The 26,389-nt window shown below is 54.8% G+C and overlaps 1 protein-coding gene across 1 annotated transcript; it reads right to left on the bottom strand.

Moving 5' to 3' along the window:
• Positions 1 to 3,863: 3,863 nt before the first annotated feature.
• LACTBL1 (lactamase beta like 1) lies at positions 3,864 to 25,904 on the bottom strand. The gene is given in 10 exon segments (XM_077456266.1): positions 3,864 to 5,910; positions 6,235 to 6,340; positions 8,018 to 8,240; positions 8,242 to 8,266; positions 9,466 to 9,530; positions 9,532 to 9,624; positions 9,918 to 10,027; positions 10,857 to 10,989; positions 13,459 to 13,539; positions 25,775 to 25,904. Coding segments are annotated over 9 exon segments (1,758 nt in total). The 5' UTR covers positions 13,480 to 13,539; positions 25,775 to 25,904; the 3' UTR covers positions 3,864 to 4,928.
• Between the last annotated feature and the right edge of the window lie 485 nt (positions 25,905 to 26,389).

Here is a 26,389-nt window from a genome sequence, read left to right as displayed (position 1 = left end):
TGAGTAGTCTCTCCTGGCAGGTTCACTTACCTCCCCCGGCCTCATTTGGGAAGGCAGAGCGCCATAACGCAATGTTCTCATGGGGACTCTCTGGGTGGGGTACTGACTGGAAGGGGCACAGAGGAGGCCCCCAGCTGAGGTTTTTTTTTACGGAGGGGGGGGGGGGTGTCACAGCTGGGGCCAAGGTTCTGCCAGCCCCACGGATTGGCTGTACGTTTGGCAGCCAGGTCCCGTCCTGTATTCAGGACTGCTGACAGACGCTCCTCTGTGATTGAATTCTTTCTTTATAAATACTTTGTAACCACCTTGTCACAGCAGATTGGGGGTAGAACTTCAGCTCCGCCCAGCCGGGCATTGTCCACCAATTGGTTTTCTTTCCTTTGGTTCCTTTTTGTAGCATTAAAAAAATTCCACAAATGAAGAAAAGAGACGAAACGCAGAACGACGTCTACAGTCCAGCGAGGAGATCAGAAGACACTTTATATAAAGGTTCCTCTATGAGGAGTACTATGTGCAGCATCCCCCACCCTAAACTGACCCCGTGACATCACACCCTGGACCCATCTATCGCCTGACATGGACACTGATATCTCCCCCCCCAATATGGGGGATCTATAGCCTGACATGGACACTGATATCTGCCCCCCCCAATATGGGGATCTATATCCTGACATGGACACTGATATCTCCCCCCCCCAATATGGGGGATCTATAGCCTGACATGGACACTGATATCTGCACCCCCCCCCAATATGGGGGATCTATATCCTGACATGGACACTTATATCTGCCCCCCCCCATATGGGGGATCTATATCCTGGCATGGACACTGATATCTGCCCCCCCCCCCCAATATGGGGATCTATATCCTGACATGGACACTGATATCTGCCCCCCCAATATGGGGGATCTATATCCTGACATGGACACTGATATCTGCCCCCCCCCCCCAATATGGGGATCTATATCCTGACATGGACACTGATATCTGCCCCCCCCAATATGGGGGATCTATATCCTGACATGGACACTGATATCTGCCCCCCCCAATATGGGGATCTATATCCTGACATGGACACTGATATCTGCCCCCCCCCCCCAATATGGGGGATCTATATCCTGACATGGACACTGATATCTGCCCCCCCCCCCTTTGAGTTGTTAGTGTGAATGATTGGTCGGGGGATGGGCCCGCACACTGTGATGTTCTAGGTGGAGTTCCTCAGGTGATTATGGTAATGAGCTGCTCAGGTGTGGGGCTTCCTGTGCTGATTGCCAGGGGCTGAGTCAGGTGAAGAGAGAAGAGCACCTACAGGAGGACAGGTAAGTCCCTCTGATATTAGAAGAAATGTTTCTATTTTCAGAATGTATCTTGTATTTTCTGTCTGTTGAAACCAATAAATACCATTGAAAGAGAAGTAGGAGACCCTGTTAGGTTGTCTGTGATAACTGAGAGTCCCGTCCATCGCTCATTCCGGGGAATCTTACTGGTCTGTACTGGACCCAGGGGGAGGATTGTCACCTCCAGTCCTGGACATTCTAGAAGGTTCTCTGTTACAGCAGGAAACACACCGGGCTTATGTGAGGGGAGAATATCTGAGGGTCTGCTAAGGGGTGAGATCCGTGTCCCCTGGGGGGGGTGAGATCTGTGTCCCCTGGGGGGGGGTGAGATCCGTGTCCCCTGGGGGGGGGGGGGTGAGATCCGTGTCCCCTGGGGGGGGGGGGGTGAGATCCCTGTCCCCTGGGGGGGGGGTGAGATCCGTGTCCCCTGGGGGGGGAGGGGTGAGATCCGTGTCCCCTGGGGGGGGGGGGGTGAGATCCGTGTCCCCTGGGGGGGGGGGGGGTGAGATCCGTGTCCCCTGGGGGGGGGGGGGTGAGATCCGTGTCCCCTGGGGGGGGGGTGAGATCCGTGTCCCCTGGGGGGGGGGGGTGAGATCCGTGTCCCCTGGGGGGGGGGGGTGAGATCCGTGTCCCCTGGGGGGGGGGGGTGAGATCCGTGTCCCCTGGGGGGGGGGGGGTGAGATCCGTGTCCCCTGGGGGGGGGGGGTGAGATCCGTGTCCCCTGGGGGGGGGGGGGTGAGATCCGTGTCCCCTGGGGGGGGGGGGTGAGATCCATGTCCCCTGGGGGGGGGGGGTGAGATCCGTGTCCCCTGGGGGGGGGGGGTGAGATCCGTGTCCCCTGGGGGGGGGGGGGTGAGATCCGTGTCCCCTGGGGGGGGGGGGGTGAGATCCGTGTCCCCTGGGGGGGGGGGTGAGATCCGTGTCCCCTGGGGGGGGGGGGGGTGAGATCCGTGTCCCCTGGGGGGGGGGGGGGTGAGATCCGTGTCCCCTGGGGGGGGGGGTGAGATCCGTGTCCCCTGGGGGGGGGGTGAGATCCGTGTCCCCTGGGGGGGGGGGGTGAGATCCGTGTCCCCTGGGGGGGGGGGGGTGAGATCCGTGTCCCCTGGGGGGGGGTGAGATCCGTGTCCCCTGGGGGGGGGGGGGGTGAGATCCGTGTCCCCTGGGGGGGGGTGAGATCCGCGTCCCCCAGTGGGTGAGATCTGTGTCCCGGGTTTACTTACCTGATGTGGCCCTTAGGAGATACAAGTGGGGGAAGGGAAGTCATTCCTGGGGTGGGTCAGGCTGGGATTTGATTCTATGAGAATGGTGTTTTATTCTTCACTGTACTCTGTGGGTACTTTTTAGAGTTCCCATGTTCAGCCACCAGATGGCAGCAGAGGAGCAGCACCATTGTATAGGTGGCACAGTTCTAGATTCAGCCACCAGATGGCAGCAGAGGTGCAGGACCATTGTGTAGGTGGCACAGTTCTAGATTCAGCCACCAGATGGCAGCAGAGGTGCAGTACATGTGGAATTGTAGCTTCCAATCTGGTAGAACAAAGGCAGTTTTCTTTATGACCATTTTGGAAGGTATTTCTTGTTTTTGCCATCTTCCTATTAGGAAGATTTCCCTTCACTTCCTGTCCCACAGGAAGTAAGAGGAAATCCCTGGGTGTCACCAGAAGTAGTGTCCCCGTTGGAAGATTTCCCCTCTGTTCCTAATTTTCTTTCACTTTCAATAATAAAGGTGAACAGGAGAAATAGGAAGAATCTCCCTAATGGGGACACAGCAATAAAAACCTGACAGGGGGTCAGTACAGCTTTGGCGGGCGCCTAGTAAGCGTTAGATGCTGATGTAGGAGGGACTCCAGTGATTGCTGTACTGGCTGTGTGTATAGTTCACCAGGAGGTGGCAGCAGAAATGCCAGAGCCTTAGATCCATCAATGTGTGTGCTGGTCACATCTTGTCATCGCTGTAAAACAAGTTTTTGTGGGGAGGACCGGCCTCTACTGTCGGTGAGGGGAGGACCGGCCTCTACTGGCGGTGAGGGGAGGACCGGCCTCTACTGTCGGTGAGGGGAGGACCGGCCTCTACTGGCGGTGAGGGGAGGACCGGCCTCTACTGTCGGTGCGGGGGGGGACCGGCCTCTACTGTCGGTGCGGGGGGGGACCGGCCTCTACTGTCGGTGCGGGGGGGGACCGGCCTCTACTGTCGGTGCGGGGGGGACCGGCCTCTACTGTCGGTGCGGGGGGGACCGGCCTCTACTGGCGGTGAGGGGAGGAGCGGCCTCTACTGGCGGTGAGGGGAGGAGCGGCCTCTACTGTCGGGGCGGGGAGGAGCGGCCTCTACTGGTGGTGCGGGGAGGACCGGCCTCTACTGTCGGGGCGGGGAGGACCGGCCTCTACTGTCGGTGAGGGGAGGACCGGCCTCTACTGTCGGTGAGGGGAGGACCGGCCTCTACTGTCGGTGAGGGGAGGACCGGCCTCTACTGGCGGTGTTTGGTGATTGGCCTGTACAGATATATATATATATGAGACGTTGCTTTACTTTTCCCAACAATTTATTGATAAATTTAATTCAGCAAAATTGTGAACTTTAATAGTGAGGTGATTCCAAAATACATCATAACCCATCGCCCCGCCCACGGATCCTCCCATCGCCCCGCCCACATATGATCTCCGTTATGGCCGGAGTCTGAAGGCAACTTCCTTATATCTCCAGAAATAAAATTTTCCTGACAAATTTCTGTCTTCCACCCATCCTGATATATTCTGTATTATACACATCTAACAGGGATGGTGGGAACCCCCCGTAATGGGCACAGGGATGGTGGGAACCCCCCGTAATGGGCACAGGGATGGTGGGAACCCCCCGTAATGGGCACAGGGATGGTGGGAACCCCCCGTAATGGGCACAGGGATGGTGGGAACCCCTCGTAATGGGCACAGGGATGGTGCGAACCCCCACCGTAATGGGCACAGGGATGGTGCGAACCCCCACCGTAATGGGCACAGGGATGGTGCGAACCCCCACCGTAATGGGCACAGGGATGGTGGGAACCCCCACCGTAATGGGCACAGGGATGGTGGGATCCCCCACCGTAATGGGCACAGGGATGGTGGGAACCCCCCGTAATGGGCACAGGGTAGGTGGGAACCCCTCGTAATGGGCACAGGGATGGTGGGAACCCCTCGTAATGGGCACAGGGATGGTGGGAACCCCTCGTAATGGGCACAGGGATGGTGGGAACCCCTCGTAATGGGCACAGGGATGGTGGGAACCCCTCGTAATGGGCACAGCGGGTGTACAGACCCATGAACTTGGATGGTGGGATCTGGATTAACCCTCCAGCATCACCAAACGGTGAAATATCAGTTGTGGGTGAAGTGACCTCAGTCGGTGGCATATTTCAGGGCTCAGTCCTGATGATATTTCCTTCACTTTCACTGGGCGGTTCCTATGATGGGGCATATATTCATGGCGCACCTCTCATCCCTCCACTTCCTGGTCCGGTCGGTTGGGTTTCGTTGGGTATATTGGGGGTTTTGCTGAGGGCGGAGTCTGTTAGACATTTGCGGTATGAATATCGGTTCCGTGGCTCCGCCCCTTATGAGTTATAGAAGGCGGGTTTGTGATATAAGCGCTGGACGTTGTAGGTGTTGAGTCCCGGGGCGTCGAAGGCTGGGGAGAGCCCCTGCGCGTTGTAGGGGTGGAAGTTGAAGAGTTGGCGGTCTTGCGTTTCCAGGGAGACGGAGGCGGAGCCCAGCCGCAGGATACACGGGAATTCCCTATCGAACACGACCTGCAGGATGCGCTCCTCCAAGTAATGAAGGCGGATTGTGCGGTAAATCTCTGGGATCAGGTCCTGAATGTGAGGACCGAACTGCTGCATCTCCAGCACGCCGTCACGCCCCACCTTAATCTCATAAAAGGTCAGGTTGGCGTAGGTGTAAAGTCCTAGGTAAGGGGTGGGATTGGGGGTGGGGTTGAGTCTCTTCTCTGCCTCTCGGAAGGCCTTTTCCATGGCGGGGATCAGGAAGCGATATGTCTGCCACACAATGTCTTCTTCTTGGGGCCGCGTCCCCGACATCAGCACGATAAAACTCAGCCGCAGTTTGGGAACGATGGAGAAGGTGGCGGAATATCCGTCAAGGTCGCCATCTTTGCGAACAATGTCATAGCCGAGCTGCTCGTTCACCTCCCAGGGGGTCCCCGTCTTGTTGGCAAAATAATCTGAAGAACATTTGAAGAGAGGGGTCAGCATGGTCTTCAAGGTGTCCGCCTCCAGGATGCGGCGGTGGAATGTCCCTAGAAGCCCCATAGCCAGCTTGGCCATGTCTGCCGCCGTGGAGTACATCTGTCCCGATGGGCGATACCAACCCAGATCGTAGAGCGGGGCCACCTGTCCGCTGCTGTAGAAGCCCACCGCCATCTGGGACACGATTGGAGGCGTCAGGTCAAAGCCTGTGTCCTCCATGCCGATCCGGTCCAGGATGTTGTCCGACACCCAGCGCTGGTAGTCCCCCTCTGATGTCTGCTCTGCCAGGACGTGCGCCAACAAGGAGAACGCCAGATTACTGTAGTGACACCTGAAAGGCAGAGACAACGATAAGAACGTAAACCGGCCCCTTCCGACGTTCCGTCACATGTGGTCTGCTACTTGTCACCCTCAGAAGCCCTTCTATTGGCTGACTCCCATAAGGACTGAGACCTCCCTGTGTGTCCATGACCTAGCACTGCCTCTGGACTAGACCATGGCAGCTTCCAGCATAGGGTGGGCACACTGGCCATGCCAGACAACGCCCCATATGACAGGTACTATACAAATGGGCACTGGTTGCTATGGGTGGACACAGATGACAATCCTAGTGGCTGCTGGTTGTAGGACCCCCGATAATCCATCGATCACCCACCTTGTGCCGGGATCTGCTACCAAGACGTCATCCCTCAGCAGGCGGATGGCTTCCTGTGTGCTGCCCTTCCACAGAAGGTTGGTGGAGCGCAGCCTACGGGGGAGACCTGCAGAGAACCGGACACAGCACAGGTCAGGGGAGCAATCCAGAAGGTTGGGAACCATTCATCCTCTACACCAGGGGTCTCCAAACTTCCTAAACAAAGGGCCAGTTTACAGACTTTACGGGGGCCGGACTGTGGCCATTGGGAGTAGAAATGATCCTGGCGTCAGTGGGATTAAACAATTCATCCTTGGTATTATGGGGAGGAATAGTGCCCTATCTCTGGTGTCAGTGGGGATAATAATGCCCCTTTGGTGTTAGTGGGTATAATAATGCCCCTTTGGTGTTAGTGGGTATAATAATGCCCCTTTTGGTGTCGGTGGGGATAATAATGCCCATTGTTGGTGTCGGTGGGGATAATAATGCCCATTGTTGGTGTCGGCGGGGATAATAATGCCCCATTGTTGGTGTCGCGGCGGGATAATAATGCCCCATTGTTGGTGTCGGTGGGGATAATAATGCCCCATTGTTGGTGTCGGTGGGGATAATAATGCCCATTGTTGGTGTCGGTGGGGATAATAATGCCCCCATTGTTGGTGTCCCTGGGGATAATAATGCCCCATTGTTGGTGTCGCTGGGGATAATAATGCCCCATTGTTGGTGTCGGCGGGGATAATAATGCCCCATTGTTGGTGTCGGCGGAGATAATAATGCCCCACTGTTGGTGTCGGCGGAGATAATAATGCCCCATTGTTGGTGTCGGCGGAGATAATAATGCCCCATTGTTGGTTTCGGTGGGGATAATAATGCCCCATTGTTGGTGTCGGTGGGGATAATAATGCCCCATTGTTGGTGTCGGCGGGGATAATAATGCCCCATTGTTGGTGTCGGCGGAGATAATAATGCCCCACTGTTGGTGTCGGCGGAGATAATAATGCCCCATTGTTGGTGTCGGCGAGATAATAATGCCCCATTGTTGGTGTCGGCGGGGATAATAATGCCCATTGTTGGTGTCGCTGGGGATAATAATGCCCCATTGTTGGTGTCGCTGGGGATAATAATGCCCCATTGTTGGTGTCGCTGGGGATAATAATGCCCCATTGTTGGTGTCGCTGGGGATAATAATGCCCCATTGTTGGTGTCGGCGGGGATAATAATGCCCCATTGTTGGTGTCGGCGGAGATAATAATGCCCCACTGTTGGTGTCGGCGGAGATAATAATGCCCCATTGTTGGTGTCGGCGGAGATAATAATGCCCCATTGTTGGTTTCGGTGGGGATAATAATGCCCCATTGTTGGTGTCGGTGGGGATAATAATGCCCCATTGTTGGTGTCGGTGGGATAATAATGCCCCATTGTTGGTGTCGGTGGGTATAATAATGCCCCATTGTTGGTGTCGGTGGGGATAATAATGCCGATTGTTGGTGTCGGTGGGGATAATAATGCCCCATTGTTGGTGTCAGTCTGCAGCCCTCAGCTCTACACCCTGCGATTTCTAGTGGCCCGGCCTGGAATTCGGTTCTATGATCTCCGCTCTGCCCATCTGCTGCTGAATTCCACTTGTTTGACATCGTGGAGAATGCAGCAGGAGGAGTGAGACACCCTTGCTTGCTTTGTATTGGACGTCCCAGTGGTCCAGTCTCCCCTCCCCCCTCTGGAGGTGCTTTCATTCCCCTCCCCCTCAGTCAGTACAGAGGTTTGGCGCTGTGGTTGCCCGTCAGCCTATAATCTGGTCCTTTACCTGATAGGTGGCCCGCCATCCTACGCAGGGTGACGGCAGTGGGCTTCACAGGCTGTGCCCCTTTCTCCATGAAGGCCAAGCCGCCCGCCATGTACCTCTCCTCGGGCTGGCGAGTCTTCCCCAGGGGGTTCTTGATGGTGAAGTTGGAGACGTAGCGCTCCAGGGGGTCATCCAGCGAGTTCACCTCCCCCTCCTCCCACAACTTGTACAACATGAGTGCCGGGGAAAAGTTTGGAGATGCTGGCGATTCTGCAGAGGAAAAGATGGCGGTCGTGTCATTGTGATATGAATCACCCCCTGCCCTGGTGCCCCACCTGGGGCCCTTTACTGCTTAGGTCTCCAGCCTTCAACTCCACCCGTGGCCTCCAGACTCTGGCAATCTCTAATGGTCTCCAGCCTCCAACTCCACCCGTGGCCTCTAGACTCTGGCAATCTCTAATGGTCTCCATCCTCCAACTCCACCCGTGGCCTCTAGACTCTGGCAATCTCTAATGGTCTCCATCCTCCAACTCCACCCGTGGCCTCTAGACTCTGGCAATCTCTAATGGTCTCCAGCCTCCAACTCCACCCGTGGCCTCTAGACTCTGGCAATCTCTAATGGTCTCCAGCCTCCAACTCCACCCGTGGCCTCTAGACTCTGGCAATCTCTAATGGTCTCCAGCCTCCAACTCCACCCGTGGGCCTCCAGACTCTGGCAAGCTCTAATGGTCTCCAGCCTCCAACTCCACCCGTGGCCTCTAGACTCTGGCAATCTCTAATGGTCTCCAGCCTCCAACTCCACCCCGTGGCCTCTAGACTCTGGCAATCTCTAATGGTCTCCAGCCTCCAACTCCAACCCGTGGCCTCCAGACTCTGGCAATCTGTGGTACCACCTATACTGAATGCTAGGTGTGGCCCCCTAGAGATGTCAGTGATTGGTCTAGAGAGTGGCATGGATGGGAGAGGATAGGACAGTGCCATCTACCCTCTATCTACGCCTGGCCATGTGGTTACAGAAAAGTCCGATTCTGACCTGACGGCGCTTCTGTGGAGATAATGTCACCATATTGGGGCTCCTATGTACTGTCTGCACCCCCCGAAATATTGCCTGGAAAAGGCCACAGCTCTACCTCGGCTGTCACCTACCTTAATTCAATTCTAACCTAATACTGTATATTCCAGTCCAGCCAGTAGGTGGAGCGCTCGACTACTGTTTACAGAACTCAAAAGCTCAAGCAGAAGACATTTACACACACACACACACACACACTAACACCAGGGACTTCCTCCCGTTTCCCCATCGGAGAGGTCAATAGAAGACAGATGGTCTGAAAGGAGACATCTTCTGCTGGGCACTCTCTCACTGACCCATAATGCCCTGGGGATCCTTCCTCCTGAGTGTTTTGCTGGGGTGTGTTCTGTAGACTTCCCTTTTATGAGGAACGTTCTGGCTCAGTAAGGGTTCTCACCGGTAAATGGTGTATTCGTTGGGCGCGGGCGAGGACGGGTCGGATCCATTCTTCCTCCCGAAGTTTTCCTGTCCAGAGGACGGTGTCGTTGTAGGTGACAATGGCAGACATGGCCGGCAGGCCGGGAGATCGGATCTTACCCCTCAGGAACTTGTCCACCTGTGGAGAGACGGCCAATAGATGAAGTCCAGTCTGCGGCTCTTCTAAGGTCCTACAATGTATATTTTATGGAGGGGACCCCAATCTCTCCTCTGATTGGATGAAGACGGGGTTATTGTATTACAGAAGGCTGAGTAGTCCTGATATGTTGTAGGTCGGGGCCCGGCGATCTGAGGGGCCCCGGACTGCAGAGGGGGAGGTAGGCTGCCCCTCCTGACCACCAGCTGAGATATGAAAACCAATCAGCCCCCCATAATTCCTCCTGTCTGACCGTTCTGTCCAACCACACTGACCTTCTCCAGCGCCTCCTTCAGGATGGGGACGGGGTGCTCCAGGGGCACAGGCTCCGGGTATCGGGGGCACATCTGTACCCCGTCCTGAACATCCTCCGCAACCTCCAGAGCTGTGGACACAAATACAGCATCAGAACCAACCAGAGGTCACCGTACCCCCCAATCAACCCCCCCCCAGATTCAGGGGCAATTCACTCCAAAGCAAGAAAGGGCATTTCTCCCTTTACCCGCCCTCCCCCAATTCAGGGAAATCACTCCAGGGTAAGAAAGGGCATTTCACCCCCCCCCCCCCCCCCCCCCCAGATTCCGGGGCTGACACTGGTCAGTATTGGGAATGTATGGGGTTGGCAGCCCCCATCCTTTCCTGGGAGGTAGGTCCAGTTTATCAGCACCCAGTGGTGGGGGGGTGGGCAGCTTTACCAAGTCAGGGGCCCCCAACATTTGCTGCCATTCTGGGGGAGTGAGAAGAATGAAGGAATCTGATGTGGGTGAAGTCAGGAGATGAGGAGGAAAGTGAAGACTTCAGTCATCCAATCAGGAGAAGGGAAAACTCCAATTCCTCTCCTCCGATTGGATGATCGGAGTCCTCGCTGTTTCCTGAAGATTTTTAACTTTTAGCACATCCTCCTCGTGGTTTAGATGAATTCCCACCCCCCCCCCCCCCCCCCTCCCCGGTATCGCATGGGGGGGAGATTCTGGGAAATCGGCCATTTTGGTTGTTACATTTTTATTTTAGAACTCGATTTCCATACAATGTAACGATCTTCAGGATTCCGCGTGTGTCATCCTGACCCCCCCCCCCCCCCCCCCCCCCCCGGTGTTCAGACATGCTCTGGGAATCCTTGCTCTGGCTGATAATTATATGTCCACCTGCAGCTCCTCACCGCCCTCTAGTGGTCATTACACCCTATAGGTGGCCCCTCCCCCTCGGGCACTCACCCGCCTCCAGTTTGGGCAGCTTGTATTGCCAGATGAAGCAGGCTGTCATGGCGATGGAGAAGAGGAAGGAGATGACCAGCACCAGGTGAGTCCATGTCAGCTGTATGGGGGGAGAGCGCCCTCGCCTGGACGGCTGAGGAGAGACACAGAGGTCAGTACAGGTAAGTGGACAATCATTCTACATACCGGAGGCGTCTTCACTGTATGGATTTAAAGCAGAACTCCGGCCCAAAATAACCCCATAAAATTAATAACCCAAAATAAATGAGGGAGCAGAACCAGCGCTGTAATGTTCACCTTCATGCCAGAGATTGCCCCATAATACTGCTTTCCTGCCACTAGATGTCCTCAGCGTGATGGTCAGCATCATTCAACCCACTTCCTCTGAGCCCATGTTGGATCCACCCCCAGTGTGTAGAAGCTCATCTCCCCGTCACTCTGCTCTCTCCTCCTTTCAGTGTGGGGGGGGGGGGGGGGTCTAGGGTTTGGTGGTCACCCATGTGACGGAGCAGAGATCCCCTTTAATGGAAATCGGAGTGTCGGTCGGGTTATGGGTTGGTGCCGGCATGTCGGAGGTTTCAGATCTTTACTGGGAATTAGAATGTTGTTTGTATCCCCAGAGTGTGAAACCAATCCAATGTTGGGGGACCTGGGGTGTAGGAAGAGGGGGGTCATAGTCAGGGGCCCTGGGGTGTAGGAAAGGGGGTTGTTGGAGGGACCCTGGTGGCAAAAGAGGGGGTTTTTTGGGGTTCCAGGGAGAGGGGGTTTTGGGGCCCTGGGGTGTAGGAAGGGGGGTTGTTGGGGGACCCTGGGGGCAGAGGAGGGGGGTTGTTGGGGTTCCAGGGAGGAGGGGGTTTTGGGGGCCCTGGGGTGTAGGAAGGGGGGTTGTCGGGGGACCCTGGGGGCAGAGGAGGGGGGTTGTTGGGGTTCCAGGGAGGATGGGGTTTGGGGGCCCTAGGGTGTAGGAAGGGGGGGTTGTTGGGGGACCCTGGGGGCAGAGGAGAGGGGTTGTTGGGGTTTTGGGGGTCCTGGGGTGTAGGAAGGGGGGTTGTCAGGGGTCCTAGGGGCAGGGGAGAGGGGTGTCGGGGCCCCAGAGCGGGGGAGGGGGTACTTGGGATGGAGAGCACATAGGCTGTGGTGGAGCTCCGGCTGCGGGGAATTATCGGAGTATAATCTCTAATCCGCGGACCTCATTCACTCCAGATTACTGCGCTCAGCCGCTGCAGGGGATTAACCCTGAGACTGCTGTCAGTGTGAGGAGTGCAGCAGTCCTAATTGACTCTCTATGTATATTGGGGGGGGGGAAGGGGTGACTCTCTATGTACATTTGGGGGGAGGGGTGACTCTCTAAGTACATTTGGGGGGAGGGGTGACTCTCTATGTACATTTGGGGGAGGGGTGACTCTCTATGTACATGGGGGGAGGTGTGATTCTCTAGGGGAGGAGGTGATTCTGTATGTAGGGGGGTGTGATTCTCTAGGGAGGGGTATGGGTAAGGTGTGATTATGTATGGGGGAGTGTGATTCTCTATGTAGGAGGTGTGATTCTCTATGTATGGGGGAGTGTGATTCTCTATGTAGGAGGTGTGATTCTCTATGTAGGAGGTGTGATTCTCTATGTATGGGGGAGTGTGATTCTCTATGTAGGAGGTGTGATTCTCTATGTATGGGGGGGGGGAAGTGTGATTCTCTATGTACCGGGGGGGGTTATTCTCTATGTATGGGGGGAGTGTGATTCTCTATGTATGGGGGGAGTGTGATTCTCTATGTAGGAGGTGTGATTCTCTATGTATGGGGGGGGGGGAGTGTGATTCTCTATGTACCGGGGGGGGTTATTCTCTATGTATGGGGGGAGTGTGATTCTCTATGTATGGGGGGAGTGTGATTCTCTATGTAGGAGGTGTGATTCTCTATGATGGGGGGGGGGGGAGTGTGATTCTCTATGTACCGGGGGGGGTTATTCTCTATGTATGGGGGGAGTGTGATTCTCTATGTAGGAGGTGTGATTCTCTATGTATGGGGGAGTGTGATTCTCTATGTAGGAGGTGTGATTCTCTATGTATGGGGGGAGTGTGATTCTCTATGTACAGGGGGGAGTGTGATTCTCTATGTACCGGGGGGGGGGGGGTTATTCTCTATGTATGGGGGGAGTGTGATTCTCTATGTATGGGGGGGAGTGTGATTCTCTATGTATGGGGGGAGTGTGATTCTCTATGTAGGAGGTGTGATTTCTCTATGTATGGGGGGGGAGTGTGATTCTCTATGTACCGGGGGGGGGGGGGGGGGGTTATTCTCTATGTATGGGGGAGTGTGATTCTCTATGTATGGGGGGAGTGTGATTCTCTATGTAGGAGGTGTGATTCTCTATGTATGGGGGGGGGAGTGTGATTCTCTATGTACAGGGGGGAGTGTGATTCTCTATGTACCGGGGGGGGTTATTCTCTATGTATGGGGGGGGGGGTGATTGTCTATGTAGGGGGGATAGTCCCACACTCAGGGTTCTGCTCACACTGGGAGAGGGGGGCGTCTCTGTAGGTTGCTAATTGACCGTATCTCTGCAGTTGTTGAGCAGTGTGCTGATTGCATTGCCTGACGGTCCTCACCTGGATCGGTATTCCGTCCATCCTGGCTAACGGGCGAGTGCCGCCGGCATTGGTGAGGAGATCTGAGGGGGCTTCCAGCTCCTGCTGAGACACATGGATGGACAGCAGTGACAACACATGATTGGTCATTTGGGGTCACCGCCCACCACACAACTGAAGTATATAATCCCATCCCCCTAACATCACCAGTAGGAGGAGCCATGCTGGAGGTCAGGGATGAAGCTCTCCACTCATTGGCTGATCGTAGTGATTTGACCATCCTCTGCTCTCCTCTACAATCTCTGGGGGCAGTTTGGGGTCTCTAGGAGATCAGGAGGACCATCACCAGGCCTCTCCCACTGGGCCATCACCAGGACCCTCCCCCTGGGCCATCACCAGGACCCTCCCCTGGGCCATCGCCAGGACCCCTCCCACTGGGCCATCGCCAGGACCCCTCCCACTGGGCCATCGCCAGGACCCCTCCCACTGGGCCATCGCCAGGACCCCTCCCACTGGGCCATCGCCAGGACCCCTCCCACTGGGCCATCGCCAGGACCCCTCGCACTGGGCCATCGCCAGGACCCCTCGCACTGGGCCATCGCCAGGACCCCTCGCACTGGGCCATCGCCAGGACCCCTCCCACTGGGCCATCGCCAGGACCCCTCCCACTGGGCCATCGCCAGGACCCCTCCCACTGGGCCATCGCCAGGACCCCTCGCACTGGGCCATCGCCAGGACCCCTCGCACTGGGCCATCGCCAGGACCCCTCGCACTGGGCCATCGCCAGGACCCCTCGCACTGGGCCATCGCCAGGACCCCTCGCACTGGGCCATCGCCAGGACCCCTCGCACTGGGCCATCGCCAGGCCCCTCCCACTGGGCCATCGCCAGGCCCCTCCCCCTGGGCCATCGCCAGGCCCCTCCCCCTGGGCCATCGCCAGGACCCCTCGCACTGGGCCATCGCCAGGACCCCTCGCACTGGGCCATCGCCAGGACCCCTCGCACTGGGCCATCGCCAGGACCCCTCGCACTGGGCCATCGCCAGGACCCCTCGCACTGGGCCATCGCCAGGACCCCTCGCACTGGGCCATCGCCAGGACCCCTCGCACTGGGGCCATCGCCAGGACCCCTCGCACTGGGCCATCGCCAGGACCCCTCCCACTGGGCCATCGCCAGGACCCCTCCCACTGGGCCATCGCCAGGACCCCTCCCACTGGGCCATCGCCAGGACCCCTCCCACTGGGCCATCGCCAGGACCCCTCGCACTGGGCCATCGCCAGGACCCCTCGCACTGGGCCATCGCCAGGACCCCTCGCACTGGGCCATCGCCAGGACCCCTCGCACTGGGCCATCGCCAGGACCCCTCGCACTGGGCCATCGCCAGGACCCCTCGCACTGGGCCATCGCCATGACCCCTCGCACTGGGCCATCGCCAGGACCCCTCGCACTGGGCCATCGCCCAGGACCCCTCCCACTGGGCCATCGCCAGGACCCCTCCCACTGGGCCATCGCCAGGACCCCTCGCACTGGGCCATCGCCAGGACCCCTCGCACTGGGCCATCGCCAGGACCCCTCGCACTGGGCATCGCCAGGACCCCTCCCACTGGGCCATCGCCAGGACCCCTCCCCACTGGGCCATCGCCAGGACCCCTCCCACTGGGCCATCGCCAGGACCCCTCCCACTGGGCCATCGCCAGGACCCCTCCCACTGGGCCATCGCCAGGACCCCTCGCACTGGGCCATCGCCAGGACCCCTCGCACTGGGCCATCGCCAGGACCCCTCGCACTGGGCCATCGCCAGGACCCCTCGCACTGGGCCATCGCCAGGACCCCTCGCACTGGGCCATCGCCAGGACCCCTCGCACTGGGCCATCGCCAGGACCCCTCGCACTGGGCCATCGCCAGGACCCCTCGCACTGGGCCATCGCCAGGACCCCTCGCACTGGGCCATCGCCAGGACCCCTCGCACTGGGCCATCGCCAGGACCCCTCGCACTGGGCCATCGCCAGGACCCCTCGCACTGGGCCATCGCCAGGACCCCTCGCACTGGACCAACGCCAGGACCCCTCGCACTGGGCCATCGCCAGGACCCCTCGCACTGGGCCATCGCCAGGACCCCCGCACTGGGCCATCGCCAGGACCCCTCGCACTGGGCCATCGCCAGGACCCCTCGCACTGGGCCATCGCCAGGACCCCTCCCACTGGACTGACTGCTACCTGAACTCTGGATGTGTCCGTCCCTACTCCATTCCTATGAATGAAGAGTACTAAGCACCTCCCAGATCTTCCTCACAGCCACCAATCAGAAGCAGACCTGGAGGTGACAGCTAGAGCTGGAATCTGGTTGTCAGTTGTGGGAAAATCTTGATGTCATCAAATTGAAATGAGGAAATACACACAGTTAGTGATGGACGAACTTCCGACGGGACGTTTCGCGAACGCGAAACGCGAACGGGCACAAACGTTCGCGAAAACGACCGTTCGCCGCGGGCTCCATTGACTTCAATGGGAGGCGAATTTCGCAAACCTTTAGGTCGAATTTGCGGCCACGGGGTAATTATTAGGGGGTAGCACGTAGTCCCACCACCTGGACAATAGCATAATACATGTATGAGGTGAATTTGGGATCGATAACTACAAGCATTTTTTTTTTATTTGGGAAATTGTTCTGACAATTCAGGACTATGGATCTAATGAAGGCAATGGAGGAGAGGGAAGGTCAGGGACCAGGGGTAGGCAAACAAGAGGGTGCAGGAGATACAGAGCACTGACAGCAGCACCTGTAATACAGAGCACTGACATCAGCACCGTGACATACAGCGCTGACAGCAGCTCCGTGACATACAGCGCTGACAGCAGCTCCGTGACATACAGCGCTGACAGCAGCTCCGTGACATACAGCGCTGACAGCAGCTCCGTGACATACAGCGCTGACAGCAGCACCGTGACATACAGCGCTGACAGCAGCTCCGTGACATACAGCGCTGACAGCAGCTCCGTGACATACAGCGCTGACAGCAGCTCCGTGACATACAGCGCTGACAGCAGCTCCGTGACATACAGCGCTGACAGCAGCTCCGTGACATACAGCGCTGACAGCTGACAGCAGCTCCGTGACATACAGCGCTGACAGCAGCTCCGTGACATACAGCGCTGACAGCAGCTCCGTGACATACAGCGCTGACAGCAAGCTCCGTGACATACAGCGCTGACAGCAGCTCCGTGACATACAGCGCTGACAGCAGCTCCGTGACATACAGCGCTGACAGCAGCTCCGTGACATACAGCGCTGACAGCAGCACCGTAAGCAGCCCCAGGAGGAAGTCAGCACAGCACAGGGATGGTGTGATCCCCTCATAATAAGAACCCCCAGGAGGAAGTCAGCACAGCACAGGGATGGTGTGATCCCCTCATAATAAGAACCCCCAGGAGGAAGTCAGCACAGCACAGGGATGGTGTGATCCCCTCATAATAAGAACCCCCAGGAGGAAGTCAGCACAGCACAGGGATGGTGTGATCCCCTCATAATAAGAACACCCAGGAGGAAGTCAGCACAGCACAGGGATGGTGGGAACCCCTCATAATAAGCAGCCCCAGTAGAAATATGACACCGCTCAACCTCTTCAAAGAGGAGGGTAGGGGCATATAGTACGGTGTGCTTTTTTGGGTCAGGGAAGTGAGCCAAATGAATTAAGAAGGTCTGTGTGCTTGATTCCAAAATTGTTTATAGACATATACATGGTCTACTGATCACATGTGTTGAATTCCTCCGAGATCCATGCCTCATTCATTTTTAGAAATGTGAGGTAGTTAACACTGTGGTGAGCTAGGCGAGTACGCTTATCGGTCACAATCCCCCCTGCTGCGCTGAACGTCCTTTCGGACAGGACACTGGATGAGGGGCAAGCCAACAGTTCGATTGCAAATTGGGCAAGCTCTGGCCAGAGGTCAAGCCTGCCCACCCAGTAGTCTAGGGGTTCATCACTCCTCAGAGCGTCCACATCGGCCGTTAACCCAATGTAGTCGGACACCTGACGGTCTAGGCGTTCCCTGATGCTGGATCCGGATGACACCTGTCGATGGGTCGGCTGAAAGAATGACCTCATATCCGAAGTCACCAACACATCTTCAAACCGGCCTCTTCTTGCAGGCGCTGTTGGATTGGTACCGCAAATCCTTCTCTGGGAGTGGGAATTGCTCCTCTGCCAGCGCACGCAAAAGCAGAATGCAGCATTTCTCGAAGCAAGGCCTGGAAGTGCTGCATTCTGACAGCCCTCTGCGACGGCGGTAACATTTCCGCCATTTTGTGTTTGTACCGGGGGTCTAAGTACGTTGCCACCCAGTACTGGTCCTTGACCCTCATGCTTTTTATACGGGGGTCCCTATTAAAACACTGGAGCATGAAGGCCCCCATTTGCACTAAAGTGGAAGCGGTGTGGTGGCCTGGCTCCTGCTCATCATCCAGGATAATGTCGTCCTCTTCATTCTCCTCTCCCCATCCTCGCACAACAGGGATCCCAGAAAGGTTTAAAGCATGCTCTTCTTGCTCCTGCTCATCCGCCCCGGCACCATCCTCCTCTGACTCCTCATCAGACTCCTGTTGTTGACTTGTCTCAGATAGAGTAGCCCCCCCTGGGAATTCATCCAGCATTGCGACTTCCTCATCTTCCCGCTCCTGCTCCTCCACAGCCTGATCAATGACACGACGCAATGCACGCTCCAGAAAGAAGGCATAAGGTACCATGTCACTGATGGCGCCATGGCTGCGACTGACCAGTTTGGTGATCTCCTCAAATGGCCGCAGAAGTCTGCATGTGTCGCGCATGAGCAGCCACTGGCGCGGTGAAAAAAAACCCAGCTCCCCAGAACCGTTTCTTTCGCAGAGTTCATACAGGTAGACGTTAACTGCACGTTTCTGCTGGAGCAGCCTATCAAGCATATAGAAGGTTGAGTTCCATCGCGTCGGGCAATCGCAAATAAGACGTCTGACCGGCAGATGGTGTCGCCGCTGAATGTCAGCAAGGCGAGCCATGGCCGTGTAAGATCTTCTGAAATGGGCCGAGATTTTCCTTGCCTGCCGCAAGATGTCCTGGACCCCAGGGTATTTGACAAGGAATCGCTGCACGACCAAGTTTAAGACGTGTGCCATGCACGGCACGTGCGTGATTTTGCCCTGTTTCAATGCGCTAAGCAGATTGGCACCGTTGTCACACACCACTTTACCAACTGTCAAATTGAGCGGTGTTAGCCACTCATCTGCCTGTGAACGCAAAGCTGAAAGGAGTGCCGGGCCAGTGTGGCTCTTTGCTTCCAGGCACAACAGACGCAGCACGGCATGGCAACGTCTCACCTGGCATGTGGAATAGGTTCTGGGGAGCTTGGGCGGTGCAGCGGAAGAGACGCTAGCAGCGGAAAGGAGGAGGCAGCTGAGGAGGAGAGGGAGGAGGATGGAGTAGGAGGAGGAGAAGAAGAGTCAGGCCTGCATGCAATCCGTGGCGGTAAAACCAAATCTACACGGGTGCCACGGGTTACATGCTTGACGGCCGTCAGAAGGTTCACCCAGTGGGCAGTAAAACTGATATACCTTCCCTGCCCGTGTTTGCTAGACCACGTGTCTGTGGTCAGATGTATCTTGGCACCGACACTGTGTGCCAGAGATACATTCACTTGCCGCTGAACATGGCCATATAGCTCTGGGATGCCCTTCTCTGAGAAATACTTCCTTCCTGGGACCTTCCATTGTGGTGTTCCAATGGCCACAAATTTGCGAAAGGCCTCCGAGTCCACCAGTTTATATGGCAGTAGTTGGCGGGCTATGAGTTCTGACAAGCCAGCCGCCAACCGTTGGGCAAGAGGGTTATCCGGCGTCATCATTTTTTTACGCTCAAACATTAGGCCCACGGAAGCCTGCCTTTTTGCAGAAAAATGTGAGCTTGGCGTGATGGAAGGTGGAGTGGAGGACAATTGTGAGGAGAGAGGAGAAGGAGAAGTAGAAGACGAGGCTGGACGGTGAGAGCCTGCAGTGTGGCTTTGTGTGTTCCGTTGCTCCCACTGGGCTCGGTGATGGCTGCTCATGTGCCTTCTTAAGGCGGTCGTCCCTAGGTGAGTATTGGGCTTACCGCGACTAACGCATTGACTGCAAAGATTGCAGATGGCAACGCTATTGTCAGCAGCGGACACGTTAAAAAAAGCCCACACTGCGGAGCCATGTGCCGGTGTCCTGGGAGCGCCAGATGTGACCGTACATGGTCGATGACTCGCTCCTGATACATTTGCAGTCTGCTTTGTCCCTGCTGTGCAATGTAAGTCATTGCTGCTTCTCCTCCCTATCTGCTGGTCCATATCTCCCTCTGAACTCCCCTCCTCTTCCTCTCTTGTGGGCACCCACGTGACATCACTAGACACGTCATCATCAACGTCACCTTCCCCACCGCTATAAGTAGAGTAGGCAGCAACACCGGGGACCAACCTCCTCTTGGGCTGATCTGGGTACTGGCGTCAGACTGCTGAGTAGCGCTTGTTGCTACCTCCTCTTCCTGATCCAATACCAAGAGTGGCTGCGCATCAGAAATGTCCTCTTGATATGGATCGGAAAATAATTCCAGTGACTCAAGCGGAAGGTATGTGGTGGTGGTGGTGGTGGTCGTGTTGTTGGTGGTAGTGTCTTTGGGGGTGCACATAGCAGAGAGTGAAGAAGAGGGTGCAGATCGAGAGGATGAGGAGGGTGCAGAAGAGTAAGGCTGAGCGAGCCACTCAACCAAGTCTGGTGCATCCTTTAAAGTAATTGAACGCACCTTCTGCAACTTCCCACTTTGGCTCAAGCCTGTTGCTCCTGCCCTACCCCTACCACCCCTGCGGAAGGGCCTGCCTCTTCCTCTGCATGTCATTTTTTAAATGACCCTGTGACAAAACTCTTAGTCCCTATACCGCTGAAGGACTGCTGCAGTATAGGTGAGCGGTCAGCAGTGGTGCACGTCAACCCTATCTATTGTGGACCTATAGCGGTCCTTACAGAACAGCAGACTGTACCGCACTCAAGCCTATGTACCGTAGCACCCTATACCAAGTTACCAGTCCTTATAAGAACTTTTGTGGACCAAGCAGGTTGTGTGTTAGTGATTAGCAGACTGTACGTCAGTCCCTATACCAATGAAGGACTGCTGCAGTATAGGGCAGCGGTCAGCAGTAGTGCACGGCAACCCTATGTATTGTGGACCGATAGCGGTCCTTACAGAACAGCAGACTGTACCGCACTCAAGCCTATGTACCGTAGCACCCTATACCAAGTTACCAGTCCTTATAAGAACTTTTGTGGACCAAGCAGGTTGTGTATTAGTGTTTAGCAGACTGTACGTCAGTCCCTATACCGCTGAAGGACTGCTGCAGTATAGGGCAGCGGTCAGCAGTAGTGCACGGCAACCCTATGTATTGTGGACCGATAGCGGTCCTTACAGAACAGCAGACTGTAACGCACTCAGGCCTATGTACCGTAGCACCCTATACCAAGTTACCAGTCCTTATAAAAACTTTTGTGGACCAAGCAGGTTGTGTATTAGTGTTTAGCAGACTGTACGTCAGTCCCTATACCGCTGAAGGACTGCTGCAGTATAGGGCAGCGGTCAGCAGTAGTGCACGGCAACCCTATGTATTGTGGACCGATAGCGGTCCTTACAGAACAGCAGACTGTAACGCACTCAGGCCTATGTACCGTAGCACCCTATACCAAGTTACCAGTCCTTATAAGAACTTTTGTGGAACAAGCAGGTTGTGTGTTAGTGATTAGCAGACTGTACGTCAGTCCCTATACCAATGAAGGACTGCTGCAGTATAGGGCAGCGGTCAGCAGTAGTGCACGGCAACCCTATGTATTGTGGACCGATAGCGGTCCTTACAGAACAGCAGACTGTACTGCACTCAGGCCTATGTACCGTAGCACCCTATACCAAGTTACCAGTCCTTATAAAAACTTTTGTGGACCAAGCAGGTTGTGTATTAGTGTTTAGCAGACTGTACGTCAGTCCCTATACCGCTGAAGGACTGCTGCAGTATAGGGCAGCGGTCAGCAGTAGTGCACGGCAACCCTATGTATTGTGGACCGATAGCGGTCCTTACAGAACAGCAGACTGTAACGCACTCAGGCCTATGTACCGTAGCACCCTATACCAAGTTACCAGTCCTTATAAGAACTTTTGTGGACCAAGCAGGTTGTGTGTTAGTGATTAGCAGACTGTACGTCAGTCCCTATACCAATGAAGGACTGCTGCAGTATAGGGCAGCGGTCAGCAGTAGTGCACGGCAACCCTATGTATTGTGGACCGATAGCGGTCCTTACAGAACAGCAGACTGTACTGCACTCAGGCCTATGTACCGTAGCACCCTATACCAAGTTACCAGTCCTTATAAGAACTTTTGTGGAACAAGCAGGTTGTGTGTTAGTGATTAGCAGACTGTACGTCAGTCCCTATACCGCTGAAGGACTGCTGCAGTATAGGTGAGCGGTCAGCAGTGGTGCACGTCAACCCTATCTATTGTGGACCGATAGCGGTCCTTACAGAACAGCAGACTGTAACGCACTCAGGCCTATGTACCGTAGCACCCTATACCAAGTTACCAGTCCTTATAAGAACTTTTGTGGACCAAGCAGGTTGTGTGTTAGTGATTAGCAGACTGTACGTCAGTCCCTATACCAATGAAGGACTGCTGCAGTATAGGGCAGCGGTCAGCAGTAGTGCACGGCAACCCTATGTATTGTGGACCGATAGCGGTCCTTACAGAACAGCAGACTGTACTGCACTCAGGCCTATGTACCGTAGCACCCTATACCAAGTTACCAGTCCTTATAAGAACTTTTGTGGACCAAGCAGGTTGTGTGTTAGTGATTAGCAGACTGTACGTCAGTCCCTATACCAATGAAGGACTGCTGCAGTATAGGGCAGCGGTCAGCAGTAGTGCACGGCAACCCTATGTATTGTGGACCGATAGCGGTCCTTACAGAACAGCAGACTGTAACGCACTCAGGCCTATGTACCGTAGCACCCTATACCAAGTTACCAGTCCTTATAAGAACTTTTGTGGACCAAGCAGGTTGTGTGTTAGTGATTAGCAGACTGTACGTCAGTCCCTATACCAATGAAGGACTGCTGCAGTATAGGGCAGCGGTCAGCAGTAGTGCACGGCAACCCTATGTATTGTGGACCGATAGCGGTCCTTACAGAACAGCAGACTGTACTGCACTCAGGCCTATGTACCGTAGCACCCTATACCAAGTTACCAGTCCTTATAAGAACTTTTGTGGACCAAGCAGGTTGTGTGTTAGTGATTAGCAGACTGTACGTCAGTCCCTATACCAATGAAGGACTGCTGCAGTATAGGGCAGCGGTCAGCAGTAGTGCACGGCAACCCTATGTATTGTGGACCGATAGCGGTCCTTACAGAACAGCAGACTGTAACGCACTCAGGCCTATGTACCGTAGCACCCTATACCAAGTTACCAGTCCTTATAAGAACTTTTGTGGACCAAGCAGGTTGTGTGTTAGTGATTAGCAGACTGTACGTCAGTCCCTATACCAATGAAGGACTGCTGCAGTATAGGGCAGCGGTCAGCAGTAGTGCACGGCAACCCTATGTATTGTGGACCGATAGCGGTCCTTACAGAACAGCAGACTGTAACGCACTCAGGCCTATGTACCGTAGCACCCTATACCAAGTTACCAGTCCTTATAAGAACTTTTGTGGACCAAGCAGGTTGTGTGTTAGTGATTAGCAGACTGTACGTCAGTCCCTATACCAATGAAGGACTGCTGCAGTATAGGGCAGCGGTCAGCAGTAGTGCACGGCAACCCTATGTATTGTGGACCGATAGCGGTCCTTACAGAACAGCAGACTGTACTGCACTCAGGCCTATGTACCGTAGCACCCTATACCAAGTTACCAGTCCTTATAAGAACTTTTGTGGACCAAGCAGGTTGTGTGTTAGTGATTAGCAGACTGTACGTCAGTCCCTATACCAATGAAGGACTGCTGCAGTATAGGGCAGCGGTCAGCAGTAGTGCACGGCAACCCTATGTATTGTGGACCGATAGCGGTCCTTACAGAACAGCAGACTGTAACGCACTCAGGCCTATGTACCGTAGCACCCTATACCAAGTTACCAGTCCTTATAAGAACTTTTGTGGACCAAGCAGGTTGTGTGTTAGTGATTAGCAGACTGTACGTCAGTCCCTATACCAATGAAGGACTGCTGCAGTATAGGGCAGCGGTCAGCAGTAGTGCACGGCAACCCTATGTATTGTGGACCGATAGCGGTCCTTACAGAACAGCAGACTGTAACGCACTCAGGCCTATGTACCGTAGCACCCTATACCAAGTTACCAGTCCTTATAAGAACTTTTGTGGACCAAGCAGGTTGTGTGTTAGTGATTAGCAGACTGTACGTCAGTCCCTATACCAATGAAGGACTGCTGCAGTATAGGGCAGCGGTCAGCAGTAGTGCACGGCAACCCTATGTATTGTGGACCGATAGCGGTCCTTACAGAACAGCAGACTGTAACGCACTCAGGCCTATGTACCGTAGCACCCTATACCAAGTTACCAGTCCTTATAAGAACTTTTGTGGAACAAGCAGGTTGTGTGTTAGTGATTAGCAGACTGTACGTCAGTCCCTATACCGCTGAAGGACTGCTGCAGTATAGGTGAGCGGTCAGCAGTGGTGCACGTCAACCCTATCTATTGTGGACCGATAGTGGTCCTTACAGAACAGCAGACTGTACCGCACTCAAGCCTATGTACCGTAGCACCCTATACCAAGTTACCAGTCCTTATAAGAACTTTTGTGGACCAAGCAGGTTGTGTATTAGTGTTTAGCAGACTGTACGTCAGTCCCTATACCGCTGAAGGACTGCTGCAGTATAGGGCAGCGGTCAGCAGTAGTGCACGGCAACCCTATGTATTGTGGACCGATAGCGGTCCTTACAGAACAGCAGACTGTAACGCACTCAGGCCTATGTACCGTAGCACCCTATACCAAGTTACCAGTCCTTATAAGAACTTTTGTGGACCAAGCAGGTTGTGTGTTAGTGATTAGCAGACTGTACGTCAGTCCCTATACCAATGAAGGACTGCTGCAGTATAGGGCAGCGGTCAGCAGTAGTGCACGGCAACCCTATGTATTGTGGACCGATAGCGGTCCTTACAGAACAGCAGACTGTACTGCACTCAGGCCTATGTACCGTAGCACCCTATACCAAGTTACCAGTCCTTATAAGAACTTTTGTGGACCAAGCAGGTTGTGTATTAGTGTTTAGCAGACTGTGCGTCAGTCCCTATACCGCTGAAGGACTGCTGCAGTATAGGGCAGCGGTCAGCAGTAGTGCACGGCAACCCTATGTATTGTGGACCGATAGCGGTCCTTACAGAACAGCAGACTGTACCGCACCCAAGCCTATGTACCGTAGCACCCTAGACAGACCAAGTTACCAGTCCTGATAAAGAGCTTTGTGGAACAAGTGAGTTGTGAATGATTAGCAGACTGCAGCAGAAGGGCAGCAGTCAAGTATAATATTCTTTCTATATTTGGAAGAAAGAATATTATACGTGTACAAGCCTATTACCGTACCACTGATACCAGTCCTGAAAAGAACCTTTGTGGAACTAATAGTAACAGCAAGTCTTTAAAATTATCCTCACTGCCTGACACACTGCTTCCTGCCTGTCCCTATACAAATTGGCAAAAAAGAGTAGGCTGGAACGATTAGCTGGAACAGCTCTTTTGTGGACCTGATAGTAACAGCTAATGATGATGATGATGATGATGATGAAGAAAGACTAATCTGGCTGAGCTGTCCCTAAAATAGCAGCATACAGCGCTCTGTCCCTTTATCTAAACTGACAAAAGAAACTCAGGCTGCTGACCTAACACCTATACCAGTCCTGAAAAGAACTTTTGTGTACCAAATAGCTAGCGTTTTCTCTGTCCCTACTCCACACAGGATCCTTTCCCTACAGTGACAGAAGAAAGAATGTAAAATGGCCACCGGATCGGGTGTATTTATAGGTTAGGGGGAATGTCCAAGTGTCCATGAGCTGTCATGTCTCAATTGGTTGTCCTGTAACACATGATAAACGTGTCACGAAAGGTTAAAGTTCTTGTATACATTAAACACGTAAGTCCGCCGGGGCGAACGACGGAAAAAGGCGTTCGAACCCGCGGACGGCGAAAGTCGGAAATTCGCCGCGAAACGACCGCCGGGCGAACTGTTCGGCCATCACTACACACAGTCCCCTCCCCCTCCCCTCCCCCGTATGTATCAGCAGACCCAATACTGGACCATACGTCTTACCTCCTCTTCCTGGTCCTCCTCTGCCTGGTCCCAGTTCTCCTCTGTCTGGTCTTCTCCTATCCAGTACTGGTTCTCTCCTCCCAGGTTCTGCTCTTTGGTTTGGTCCCAGTCTTCTTTTCTCTGGTCCTGATTTTCTCTGCTTTGGTCCCAGTTCTCTCCTGTATGGTCCCAGTCTTCTTTTCCTTGGTATGGGTCCACTTCCTTCTGGTTCTGGTCCTCTACTATCTGGTCCTGGTCCTCACCTTTCTGGCTTTTGTCTCCTGTCTGTTTCTGGTCTGGGTCTTCTCTTTGGTCCTCTGCTATCTGGCTTTGGTCTTTCCTTGTCTGGTCCCTGTTTTCTCCTCTGTGGTCCCTGTTTTCTCCTCTGTGGTCCCTGTTTTCTCCTCTGTGGTCCCTGTTTTCTCCTCTATGGTCCCTGTTTTCTCCTCTATGGTCCCTGTTTTCTCCTCTATGGTCCCTGTTTTCTCCTCTGTGGTCCCTGTTTTCTCCTCTGTGGTCCCTGTTTTCTCCTCTATGGTCCTGTTTTTCTCCTTTTAGCTCTTGGTCTCCTGTTTGGTCTTCTACCAGGTATTGATCTGCTTTATTCTGATATTGGCCCCCTCCTGTCGGGTCCTG

Source organism: Lithobates pipiens, unplaced genomic scaffold, assembly GCF_037356315.1.
Source record: "Lithobates pipiens isolate NorthernLeopardFrog02 unplaced genomic scaffold, aLitPip1_a1.2 Scaffold_27, whole genome shotgun sequence".
Classification (NCBI taxonomy): Eukaryota; Metazoa; Chordata; class Amphibia; order Anura; family Ranidae; genus Lithobates; species Lithobates pipiens.
Note: the sequence above shows the minus strand (reverse complement) of the source record. Positions and strands in the feature narration are given on the sequence as shown.